Source organism: Drosophila biarmipes, chromosome 2R, assembly GCF_025231255.1.
Source record: "Drosophila biarmipes strain raj3 chromosome 2R, RU_DBia_V1.1, whole genome shotgun sequence".
In the NCBI taxonomy this organism is placed as follows: Eukaryota; Metazoa; Arthropoda; class Insecta; order Diptera; family Drosophilidae; genus Drosophila; species Drosophila biarmipes.
Window position 1 is genome coordinate 18981579 of NC_066615.1, and position 12449 is coordinate 18994027.

Below are 12449 nucleotides of genomic sequence, written 5' to 3' on the forward strand. Positions count from 1 at the left end.
AGTTTGGCCAGCCCTTAACCCAGAATTCGGTTTTTTCTTACCCCCCAGGCTCCTCCAAATCACATCACCCCCGCCAACACCACAGCGATCACAGCCCCGACGCCAAGAGACGGATACACAAGTGCCAATTCCTGGGCTGCAAAAAAGTCTACACGAAGAGCTCACACCTGAAGGCCCACCAAAGAACGCACACAGGTGAGTGGGATTTTGGGCACAAATATGAATGAACTGAGTGCGGTGAGGAGATGTGAGTGTGCGACTGACAGATTCGAATTTCCCACTGCCGCAGTCGGCAATTAAAAGCGTGTGCCTTGAGAGGGGTGTAAGGCCTCACCTGGATCCCCACCTCCGCCGCTCCAATAAATCAGGGGCCTGCGACAACAATGTCCCCGGCAGAATTCCCTCGGACAGGCAGGAGTGACATGTTGCATTGTTTGCCCGACACCGTCCTTTGTCCAGAGTACCGAGTCCCGAATCCAGAAACCAGAAACCGTAGTCAACTTTCCGCTGCCTTGCAGCAGTCGCAGTCGCGGTGGGAAAAGCGGGGAAAAACCAGGGGAAAAACCAGGGGAAAAACATGCAATGGGCTGGATGATGTAGGGGGGAGGCAGGAGGAGGATACAGGATCATCCGGGGTTTTTGGGGCACCGGCAATTGGGCACCAAAAACAACCTCATCGCCTGACAGCAGACGACGCTTGAAATTTCAATAAAAATCGCATAATTCAAACATGAAATATTGGTCACACACACATGGCCGGCGTTGAAATGTAATTTTATTACAACCACATTCGAACACGAGAGAGCAAATCTATTGATTTGCGGGTGGGATGGGGCCGGTTGTGTGGCGTGTAGTGTGCGTGCGGGCTTACAAGAGCTTTGCCAGCGAACACTTAACCCATAAAATAGAAAACCAAAATCCATTTCAAGTTCTGCCAAAAACTGGGCAAAAAACACAGTTTGCAGTTGTTGGCCAACAACATTTGTGCGCATTCAGTTAAATTTTCCACACAGAGAGGAACGATTGAGGGGCTTTACCTCATTTTCATGACTTCTATAGAGTATTTTGGATTACATGAAGGAAACCAAAGAAAATATTCACATTCAATTCAAAAAAATAAAACAATAAGCTTAGATGTCTTCATATACCATTATTGATTATTGTAAATCAAGATAGAAAATATTATAACCACACTAAAACCCACCCATTTCACAAAATATTTAAATTTAGTAAAAATCGTTGGATCTACCAAGTAGTTTTTCCACGTGTAAAACTAGGACTTTGCTCTCGATCCGCTTTATGAATTTTGGTAGACGGAGAGCCCCGTTCTTTGTTTTGGCCTGTCAGTTTTTGTCTTGGCCAACCGAAGGGGTGGAACCAACAAATCATTTGGCACACACTCAAATGCCAGGCAAATGATTTTGCAATGCCTTTGCCAAGCAATTCATACCGAAGACGGCTGACTTTCTGAGGCGATTGTTCCCCATTTAGCGCCGCATCGAATATACCCTGGATGAGGAATGGGTATTATGTGTGGATTTGTTTACTTATGCATGCAAGTGTTGGCATGGCCTTCCCAAAGTGCCATTTGGTTCTTTGAAAGGCCAGCATGTTTTGTCGGCAAATGAAATTCGGGCCTGGGTTATTTCTCACTCGAGTTTGTTTGTCCAGTGGCCCAATGTTGGTCAAAGTTGCTCTGTTCTGGCCAAAATGGCCCCTCGAAGGCGTGGCTATCATCAGCACATAAGCAAGATTCATGTGCAGCTCAAGGCTTAGGTTCGGTAGCGTCCTACCCTCCACTTTGTGGCAAATGTCAACAGCAAAAACTTTCTGTGACAGCCGCAGGATATTGCTCAATTTATAAATTTACTCTGGCCCCGGGCGGCGAGGCTAAACATTTTAATTAACATTGAATTCCGGACCTGGCTTGTTTGCCTTTGCCACAAGAAAGCCAAAAGCTTTTGGTTCAATAAAAATCCATAACAGTCAAAGTTTTTGCCCATAATTTTGAGTTTGTCTTGGCCAAACCAGGGCAACTTCATAGAAAATCGCTCATCCGCCCTGTTGGCCCCATTGTTTTGTTGGCCCAACAGCTTTAAGTGTTAATTTCGCCAGGGAAACTTCCGTAGTTTGCCTTGAACCTGAGGACTTTTTAATTAATTACACATGTTCAACTACCGGGAAGTGCAGGAGTGCAGGGCAGATAGCAGGCGCCCGTGGAGACCAATAAATCAAAAGCCAAGGTGTTGACCCGGCGATAAGATTGAAACATTTGATTTGGCACCAAAAAGCGAGCACGGGGCGAAAAACCCAGGCCGGGGAAAAAGGAAAAATGTTATCAAAGGAGCTGGGGGCGCAAAAAGGAAAAAACGTAATTATTTTAATGATACCATGGAGACCAGGCGAGGTTTTTAAATTAAAGAAAACCTAATGAATTACGTTTTTTGCATGGCAAATGAAGCCCGGCCCGGTCCCGCTCGGAGGAGAATTTCATTAGAGCGCCTAGATGGAGGATTCTTTAAATACTGTCGCATTTGAGGAGCGAAAAGCGGACGCATGCGAATAATTGATGACGAGCTATTATTTAGTTGCCAAACAGTGTCCTTGAACACTGCCATGGCAGTTTGGGCGGAACAGCCAGTGAAATTAATTTGATTTGGGTTTTCGAGCGCACTTCCTGTGGCTTTCCAACCGTTTCCATTTGCATGTGCCCGTCGCCATTTAATTAGAAAGCCATTCAAGCACACTGGCCACACACTCGCAAATAGTCAGCACGGATGCACATATATATTTATCGGCACAATTGAATATCAATTAAAACGACATTCGGCGAAATAAAATGCTCCTCCTCGCAAACTTTGGCCACAAACGATTTCAATTAGTTAAACGCAGGCGGCTATAAAAATGCCAAAGTGGCATGCAGCGAGAGAGTCGGCAAAAAGCTGGGAAAATACCCGGGAAAGCCCGGGAAAACCCGGGAAAACCAAGAAAAACGCCGAGACGCCGAAGCCGTTAAGAAAAGATTACAAGTGCAATCAAGTGAAAAGACGCAAACAGACCATAAAAATTGTGTTGAGTGCAAAAGCCGAGAAGGCATCGAGCAGCTCCATAAAAAGGCGGGCCACCGAGGAAAAAGGGATTCCTCCGTTTTTCCGCTTTTCCACGTCTCCACCCTCCCACCTTGCATGTCCCCGCGGAGCATTCTTTCCTATTGCCGGCTGGAAATTAAAACCCAGCGCCAAGTGAAATTTATAAAATATTATCTGGCTCCATTCGCTCGCCGCTCCTTTTTGGCTAAGCGACTGCAGTTGCAGTCGGTCCTCCGCATCCGCCCCCGCCTCCGTCTCCTTATTGGCTTTAAACAATTTACAAGTGCTGGCTTTATGGCCTGCCACGGCCACAGAATCGCAGCTGAAACTATCGATATATATGTGGGGACAAACGGCTGAGGTTAAGTTTTAACTGCGTTCGGCTCAATAAATTAACATGGCGACGTCTCGGCGCGATTGGAGGAAATAAAAGGGGGCGAAAATCGCTTAACCCAGTTGCCGATTGGCTGGCTTTTTGGCCAGGTCCGCCGAGTTCCGACGCGGCTAACAGTGTCAGCGCAGATGAGTTGCCATGAAAACTAATTAAAGGGCTGCCACCGAGCGCGAAAGCCATCTTGTTCCACATGCGCGGCCATTGCCTACTTTCGGGCGCAGTAACGGCCAATATACAGAACAGGTCCTGAGTAATAGCCAGGCCAGGTCCGCAGGGTGCGCCAAGAAGGGCAGGGAGAGGGTATGCCGATTGCTTGTAACACCTATCTAAACAGATATGTAATGGTGTATGAATTTACTTTTGGTTTTGATGTGTTTACTGAACAATTAAGAATTACTTTCGGCCAAAGTTAATTATTACTTCTGCTTTTCCCTTTTAATATCGCCTACATATAGTAGCCTTTCCAGCTGGTTTTATATTTCGCACCCCCGAAAAAGGGTATCCAATTAGTCAGCTATTGGCCCAACTCGCACATTTTGTTGCTGGCCCGTTTCGGTTTAATTTCGTTTTTGGTTTCGTTTCGTTTTGCCGGGCCACTTCAATGGCCAGATAACACGGCCATTTTGGGTGCTTTATCGCTGCTTTTCCCCCCGGATTGCCGACCGCCCGCTGCCAGCTCTTTTGCCGTTTAAATGCACTTCAATACGAGACTCTTGGGGGTCGCATCCTAGATCTCTGGGCCTGCACTTTGTGCATTTGACGCTGATTTACACAGCCAGAGGTCTGCAAGGGAAGGCCCGAGAGATGGGGCCTGAGATAGTCAGGAGCAGAGGAAAACTGATAAAGAGCCAGTGGCAGGGGGACCTACAAAGTGCCAAAGACAACGATATGTGCGAGTGTGCATTCGTTTATTTATTGCCAATGCCTCGATTCCCAAACAGTTCTGACAACATGCCAAAGTGCAAGTGGCACTCGCCCTCTCACACTGACATAAGAACTTGGTAACAAATCGAGCATTCCGCAATAAGTTCACCAGCAAAGTCAACAAAATACTCACCTTTTCCAACATTTTCCGCAACAAAATCACCCAACACAATTGTAATTTGATGAAATCACATATTCACCAACATATTCACCAACAGAAAACTACACACTCACCACATTCAACAACAAAATCATTATGGAATTTGTTAAAAAATTAAGTCATTTAACATTTTTACCAACGCGCTCACCCACAATTCACCAACAGAACTCGGACTCGGGGTATTTGAACAAATGGAAATTCACCAACAAATAGTAACAACTTAAAGCGACATATTCGTCCAATTATCCACCAACAAAGAACCCAGTAAATCAATGCCAACAAATTCACCAACACTTTCACCAACGCAGATGCGACTTGAGCTATGGCCAAGTGTAAACAAATGGAAATTAAGACAGTCGGCAAGTCCAAGCTCCGGTCAACGGAAAAGGGTTGGCTGGGGAAAATGCCTGGAGGGGGTGGACCGGGGGAAAATGGGTGGAAAGCCGCAAGTGCATAATGTGAAATTGAGCACGGAAATATCACACATTTCCGCATGCATTAAGTTTTAAGCCAAGTCTATGAGTGTGTGTGTGTGTGTGGTATGCGTTACAAAGTTTTCCACTCAGCTTTATGCATTTTTCTTGGCTGTCGTCGTCTACTTGCCGGTTATCTCGCTCCATTTTCCTTCTTCGTTTTTTCCCCTGCTGCTCCAGCGGCGGCAATTTCCTGCCTCGGCTGCTGTTTGTCTTTTAAACTGAAATAATTTTCCCATTTTTTCCCTTTTCGGGGGTTTGGGCCGGGTTTTTCGTATTTTTTCAGTGTGTTCTGGCACTGGCCGGCTTTACACCCCGCTCTATTCAGGGTCTTTCTCGCTCTGGCCCTCGCATTTTTAGGTTCCGCTTTTATTTCTTTTTTTTGCTTTGTGTGAAATTACAACTTCTGCATTTCCTTTTCCTTTCGGCTGGCTGGGTTTCGCCATGGCTCTGTTTCTGTTTCGGTTTCTGTTCCTGATTCGGATTCGGATTCTGGCGCTGTTTTTGGTCCTGGCTCGGGTCCTGCTCCGGTTGGCTTTTGGCGCTACTCCGCTTGTATCCTTTGAGGCTTTTGGCACGCATGAAAAATGTTGGCAAAGGACCGCGCTTGGCACACCGTTGACGTCGACTTTAGCATCATTTCGTTTCGTTTCGCTCTGCTCCGTTTCGGTTCGGTTTTAATTTTACAGTTTTTCATTTTTAATTGTCTTAAATTCCTGACTGTTTGTGCGTTTTACCCGTTCTCCCCGGCCTTTTCCCAGCTTTTCCACCCCGCCCTCTGTTTACTCATGTTTTACTTTATGCATATTTCTCCTCCGCGGAGCGCCAGCGTCGAAAAAGTTTTTTCATTTGGCAGGCGCGTGCTAAATAAAAAATGTTTCCCCAAACTCTGGCCCTTGCCTCCCAGAGCACGCATATTTATGCGCTTTATTGTTTGTGCTGCAGCAGCGAAGTAGCGGGGAAATTGCAGCCACTTTCCACTGCGGCAGCTTCGGGGCACTGAGAGAAATTAGGGACTTGCTGTAATAAGTATTTTTAGTAATAATAGAAGGGATCAACAAAAAAACCTAGCTTATGTGCTTTATAAATAATTTTGACATATATTTGAAACGTCGTTGCCTAAAAGTATGCAACACAAAATTGTGGGCTCAGATATATGAATTAGTTCCTTCAAGAAGACGACTATGCACGATTCACTGCATACTTTTAGGCACCTAAATTTATATTTATAATTTTAGAGCACCACACAATATTGTGATTTTAAGATTTACAATACTTACCAAGAAATGGAAAATAAAGTTTTCAATTTAGATATATAATAAATCCTTTTCCCAAAATTTGTTCGCCTGCATTCTAGCTCTAGCCATTTAAAATGCAACTTATTTAATAAGAGTTTTCCACCTTCCCCTCCCTTTGCAGGTGAGAAGCCGTACAAGTGCTCCTGGGACGGCTGCGAATGGCGGTTTGCGAGGAGCGACGAGCTGACCCGCCACTACCGCAAGCACACGGGTGCCAAGCCCTTCAAGTGCCGCAACTGCGATCGCTGCTTCTCGAGGTCCGATCACCTGGCGCTCCACATGAAGCGCCATATGTGAGGGGAAATCTAAGTTCAAAAAGAGATCCCCGGAAAATCCAGAGGCGGAGGGACGGAGAGGGAGGAGTTCAGCGGAAACTGTGTGCCATCAAGGAACGATGAAAAACTTGCGTAACGCTAATCAAAACCACTTAATTCGTGGAGCAGAGAGGGGTGTAAAAATAAAATTGAAAAGGTTAAAAAAAATCAAAGAAAACATCACAACACAAGCACAAAGATGGAAATTCAAGTTATCGGATTCTGATTGATATTTGTGCTGCCATTATTGTCGCCGTTATCGTTTTCGTTATCGTATGGTTATCGTCGTTATCGTTTCAATTGCAAATTCGATTTGTTTCAATGCCTTGTAAGTGTAAGTTTAAGCTAAAGCAGCCTGATCGCATTTCCCCAATCACACCTAGCATTTAGCGGCAAGTTCTGAACAAACAGCAAAAATTGTGTACAATTTACCAAAGCTAAGCGATTTCTTTAATTAGTAAAGCAGCAACAAAATAATAAAAAACGTAGTAATTTAATTGAAAAATAATATTTTTGTTTTCATAATGTGAACACTGCCAAAATGAAAATGTAAAAATGAAAAAAACAAACAAAAAAACAAAAACCTAAAAACTAGAAAAAATATTTGTAAATGTAAAGAGTTAATATAAATAATTAGTTTCATATGTCGGCATCAGCAAATAGAATTACAAATACAAGAAAAGGTAAAAGTGCAAAATATGTTTTAAACAAAACAAAACACAAAACGTTAAAACTGCTTATTTTCTTAAATTAATTTTAAATGTAATTTAAATGTTGCCTAGGTCTGAATATCATTTCACCGCACCACTCGAAATTCGAACCCTATTAATATTAAATTTAATCAATGCCTAAACTAAACTTCAATTGATATTCGCCATTTTTCGAGAAGGCACTTTCGTTAGATATGGCTACAGAATTGCTTTTTAATGAGTATACGTAATTATTTAATGGTAAAAATTTCTCTTATGCATTGCCTAAGTGATGGAAAGTATTACGAACACATTTTGATATGTTTAACTAATTTAATCAAAATTTGTATTCTCAATCGAAAACGAAACAAAATTTATATTTGACTTACATACAAATTCTTCTTTATGTGCCTCATTAATTTTAATGAATCAAATCAATCAATTCCCTTTAGTTAAGCCACTTTTTCGGTATCCTCCTATTTTACGAAATCTTTTATATTTTGTGTGCTGATTTTCATTTTGTAGTGTATCATTTCCTCATTCTTGTTTATAATGATTTGTTTAATTTTTAATTATTTTTAAATAAAGAAAAAGTATGTGAAAAACGAATGTTTCGATGGACTTATCATTTTCCACCAGCACCCCTCAGCAAATGAGACACGACATCAAAGTATACAACGTTGATCGAGAGCAATATGTGCGTTTCGGTCAATCATTATGGTTTGTGTGATGAGAAATTCTGTGATCCAGAGAACAACAACAACAAAATAGCTAAGGCAAAGAAAAACAAATGAAAAACGAAAAACCAATGACAAGCAAATAATCAACTGCAAAAGCAAACATGCATGAGAAGCGGAAAAATGGGGCTAAGCTAGGGAAACTTTGCCAAAAAATGCGAGTACTCCCGAAAAAGGAGCGGATAATTTAGTTAAACTCTTGATATATATACATTTTTATGTAAATACGAACACGAAATACAGTTTGTCTCCTTTTTCTAGCTTTATTCTCACAGAATGTAGGATGGGAGGAGAGTTGTCGATATCAATAGGAACGTGTGCTGCTTGTGCTTTGTGTCATTTGAGTGTTATCAAATTGTATGTATCCATATATCATCAGATCAATGCGCCACAAACGGATAATCCCGAAAAGGCCCCCAGGGGTCCCTTCCAGTTTCAGAATCCCGTTTGGCTTCCAAGCGAAATTGCACTGAACAATACTTAATGAGTACGTGAAAATCCAAATCCAATACGATGTGTCAAAAATGCTTCAATCAGTTTAGTCTAACTTTTGAGAAAAAACAAAAAACCAAAACCGAAAACCGAAACCGTAAAAAATAGAAACCCGAATATATGAAATATTTTGTATAGAAAACCTTTAAACCTAAAATCGAAAGTGTAAAGCATATTTAGATCCTAAATCAGATACTGGATAGTCACGAGCGCAGAGTGAGCGTCACTATAGATACGGATAAGCCAGAATATATATATATGTATTTTACAACCGAAAAAATGTATTTTAAAACGGGAAAATTGAAAAAAAAAATGTAATTGTGTAAAAAGGTAAACCAAAAATGAAAGACTGGTCAACGAGGTGTTCCGCGTTTATGCAACAATTGCAAAATAGAAAAAGTAAACAAATATATATATGTATGGGATTTTCGATTTCGAAACCGAAGGCATAAGATACTGTACTCCAAATTGTATATGGTGTGTAAGCCCCGAGCGCTTAGGTTAAGTACCACTCGATCATTTCGATTCTCTCGGATTCGACTCGGACTTAGATTCAGATTCGGATTCGGCAGCAAAACTACGCATACGTAAGAGGGAGGGCATTGCCGCGATCCCCCAATTAAAGTTAATGAAGTACGAATTTTAAGTAACGCTGAATGTGAGTCTAGAGAGTACTAAACCAAAAACTATGGATATATTTTAGTGTCTACACTTGAGCATTTTACAAAGGCAGCTCCAGCTCCCCGGGGTCAGCTTTGGCGAAGTCAACCAGCCGGCAAAGTACGAGGCTCTGGCCTCTGTTGCCGGGGGAAAATCTATAAACATTTTCTACAGATTTACAGCCGAGCATCACGAGCAAATCCAAAGGCAGAGCAGAGCACAGAGGCCGGAAGTCAGAGGTCGCAGGGCAGGAACATTTTTGGCAGCAGGCACACATAAAAATAAATAAAGTATACTAAAACTAGAGTAAATACATTTTAATTTCGTTTAGAGTTTCGTTTGCAAATGTGCTTAGCAATTTTCCCATTCCCCCCGCCCATTGCCCCCGCCACCCATTTCCCAGGATTTCCTCGCTCAAGAGCGGAATATCATAAGCGTTTAGTTTAAGAGTAGACTAAATGGCGAAGGGCCAGGCTTAGCATAGCAGAAATATATGATGGGAGCAGAAGGACGTATACACATATAGGGTCGGAAAAGTGTGGGGAACGGGGAACACGGGGTTCGGGGAGGAAAAGGAGTAAAACATTTTATGTAGGCAAATAAGGGCATAACTCGTAAAAGATTTTGTGTATAGTTTAGTGAAATGAATTAGTTTAATGTTAAATGAACTCAAAAGTAAACTACATAAAAAATATATAAATATATACAAGAGGATATGTATCTAAGGGAATATACTATTTACGTGGCAGTTGTATGTAAAGTGTGTGTGTGTGAGTTAAATTGGTGTAAAGCTGTCGTAAGGGCGAGTCGGTTTTTGGGAAGGATTATGCAAAGCATCTACAAATTAAGGCACAGCATTATAAATTACAACTAATGAAGTACGTTTTATTTGAGCTACGAACGCACGAACGGTTACTAAAGCAAGAATGGTGATGGAATGCAGATGAGGCGGGTCGTGGGTCAGGGCTAGCGAAGTGGGGGTTATTGATTGGCGGTTTTTTGGGTGGCAGCAAGTGGTGATTACTTAGAATTTTTACGACACAACTCGGTTTAGCCCTTCCTCGTTTCTGTATATGATCGCAACCCCAGGCATGCATTCATATTTATAATTGTAATCATAAGGCAGTGTAATTGATATCAAAAGATAAGAAAAACTAAAGGTATGAAACGGAAAATTCACAAGTTTCGGCACAGGAAAATCCAAACGAAAAATACATTTTAGGAGTAAGTGAATCAAAAAACATAAAAAACACAAAAATAATAATTGTATTTAATGCTTGTGCAAAACAGAAAAATTCTTAGCTAATAGCAAATAGCAAAAAATCTAATTGTCAGTGTTTAATTACTATTATTGATGTGCATTCGATGTGTGCTGAGTTCACAAAACAAACATCCCGACTACCCAGCTCCCAATTTTTCCAGGTTCCTACAATCCCTGACAGTTGTTTTTCACGATTGGTTGTTTATTTCGGACCTTCGCGTATCACGCAGAAAATTAAATACTATACGCATAAAAATAGAGCTAAACAACTGAACTCGAAATAATTTCGCAGCTGACTCGAAATGTTTGCATAAATTATTAGTTGATTAACTGCGAGAATAATTAATAGAATTTAATTCAATTAGCATATTTTCAGTCTCGCCCGCGCCCCTTACCGCCTAGATTATATAATTGTAGCAAAAGCGAAACACAAAACAAAATTATTGATCATTAAACATTATTAATTATTATTATTATGGCTTGTTTGTTGCGGCTTTTTGTGCATCTCCATTCGGAAATCATTTTATAAGGGGAAACAAATTATAAGAAGAATCTAGAAAATAAATACAGAAAACATAGCAGAAACAATTGGGCAAAATGGCCAAAAAATGGAGGAAAACATTTCTTGTACTTAGGTTTAGTTTATTATACAAAAAACCAAGAATAGCAGCGGAATGATGCGAATAATAACAGCTAAACGTGAATAAGTGGGGAGACGAACCAGATCCATCAACATTAGAAAAACGTTATTTTTATTCTTGTATAAGTATAAACCGAAGGCATTTTTCTGCGTATGACAACTATTATTGTACGTAACTTGATATTTTGATGAGAATTTCTGTGAACAAAGCAAAAATAAAAAAATCCCAAAAAAAACTGAAATATAGAAAAAATTAAAAAAAATATATAACCGCTTGTATTTCAATGGTAGCTGAGATGGGGATGCAAAAACGTTGTTGCATTTAAATGATGTTGGTTTTGGCCCGTTCGGCGGCCTGCATATATTTAACTTTTGTGATTGCAGGCGGCGTTCGGCAAACAGTTCACATCATTAGCCCCACGGGAATGGGCTGACCAACCATTTACATCTGCTCGACCAGCAAACAAGCGCTCGATTCGCCGGCAATCTGCGTAAATGACATTAAAGCCCCGGCGGCGCAAGTTTCTGTATTAATTTTTAATTATACTTTATGGCAGGCGGGCCAACCACAAAAGTGTCCTGGCCCTTGGCATTTCGTCTGCCATTAAGCCCGGTTATTTGTTTATGGACTGGCGGCTTAAATCACGCAGCTCACTTGTAGTAAATCACAATTTACCAGGGCTAATTGGCTTGTCGCTCATTTTCAGGTCAGCCCCAAAGTATGCTGTGCTGAATTTAAATCAATTTTTCGCCCGACAAAACTTCCTTTTCCAAAAACTTTGGATGGGAAATCGCTTAGACTTTGTTTTTAGTCTGCTAATGAAGATTCGCACACGGACACACATGGACGTCGGCCCGGTGAAAGATGGCCAACGACAAAAGTAAAAGCAAGCAAGTTTCCTCCGCATTTCCCTCCTTTTTTTTGCCCGTTTCTTTTAATTTTGGCCCGCAGACGTAACTCTTTTATTTCCATGCATTTCTAAAGGCCAGAACCTGAAGAGTCGGCCGAAGGTTGCAAAACTTTTCATTTTCTTCTTGCTGCAGCGAAACTTCTAATTACATACATGACCAGCACACACATGTGTGTATACGTGTAGTTGTCTGGGGCGAGAGCAATGCACTGCGAGAAATCTCCGGGTGCATCTTTGCCATGCTGGCTGGGGAGTTCCCCCCATTCCCATTCCTTGCCCTGGCCCTAAGTTTGCCCGCTGCATCTTTATCAAAATTGTTTCTAAAGTTCAAACCACTTTGAGAGCGGTGCGCAGGGAATATGACTTTTAAAAAGTTTTCCCGCTTTCCCCCGACCGCCAGTCCCCTG

At 41.6% G+C, this 12449-nt stretch overlaps 1 protein-coding gene across 1 annotated transcript in view; it reads left to right on the forward strand.

The window, feature by feature from the left end:
- LOC108022533 (Krueppel-like factor luna) overlaps nt 1-7950 on the forward strand; it is a 111678-nt gene extending 103728 nt beyond the window's left edge. Inside the window, exons 4-5 of the mRNA XM_017091510.3 lie at nt 49-195; nt 6460-7950. Of these exons, the coding sequence (XP_016946999.1) occupies nt 49-195; nt 6460-6635 (323 nt within the window). The 3' untranslated portion in view covers nt 6636-7950. The remainder of the gene's footprint in view (nt 1-48; nt 196-6459) is intronic.
- Nucleotides 7951-12449: the final 4499 nt, after the last annotated feature.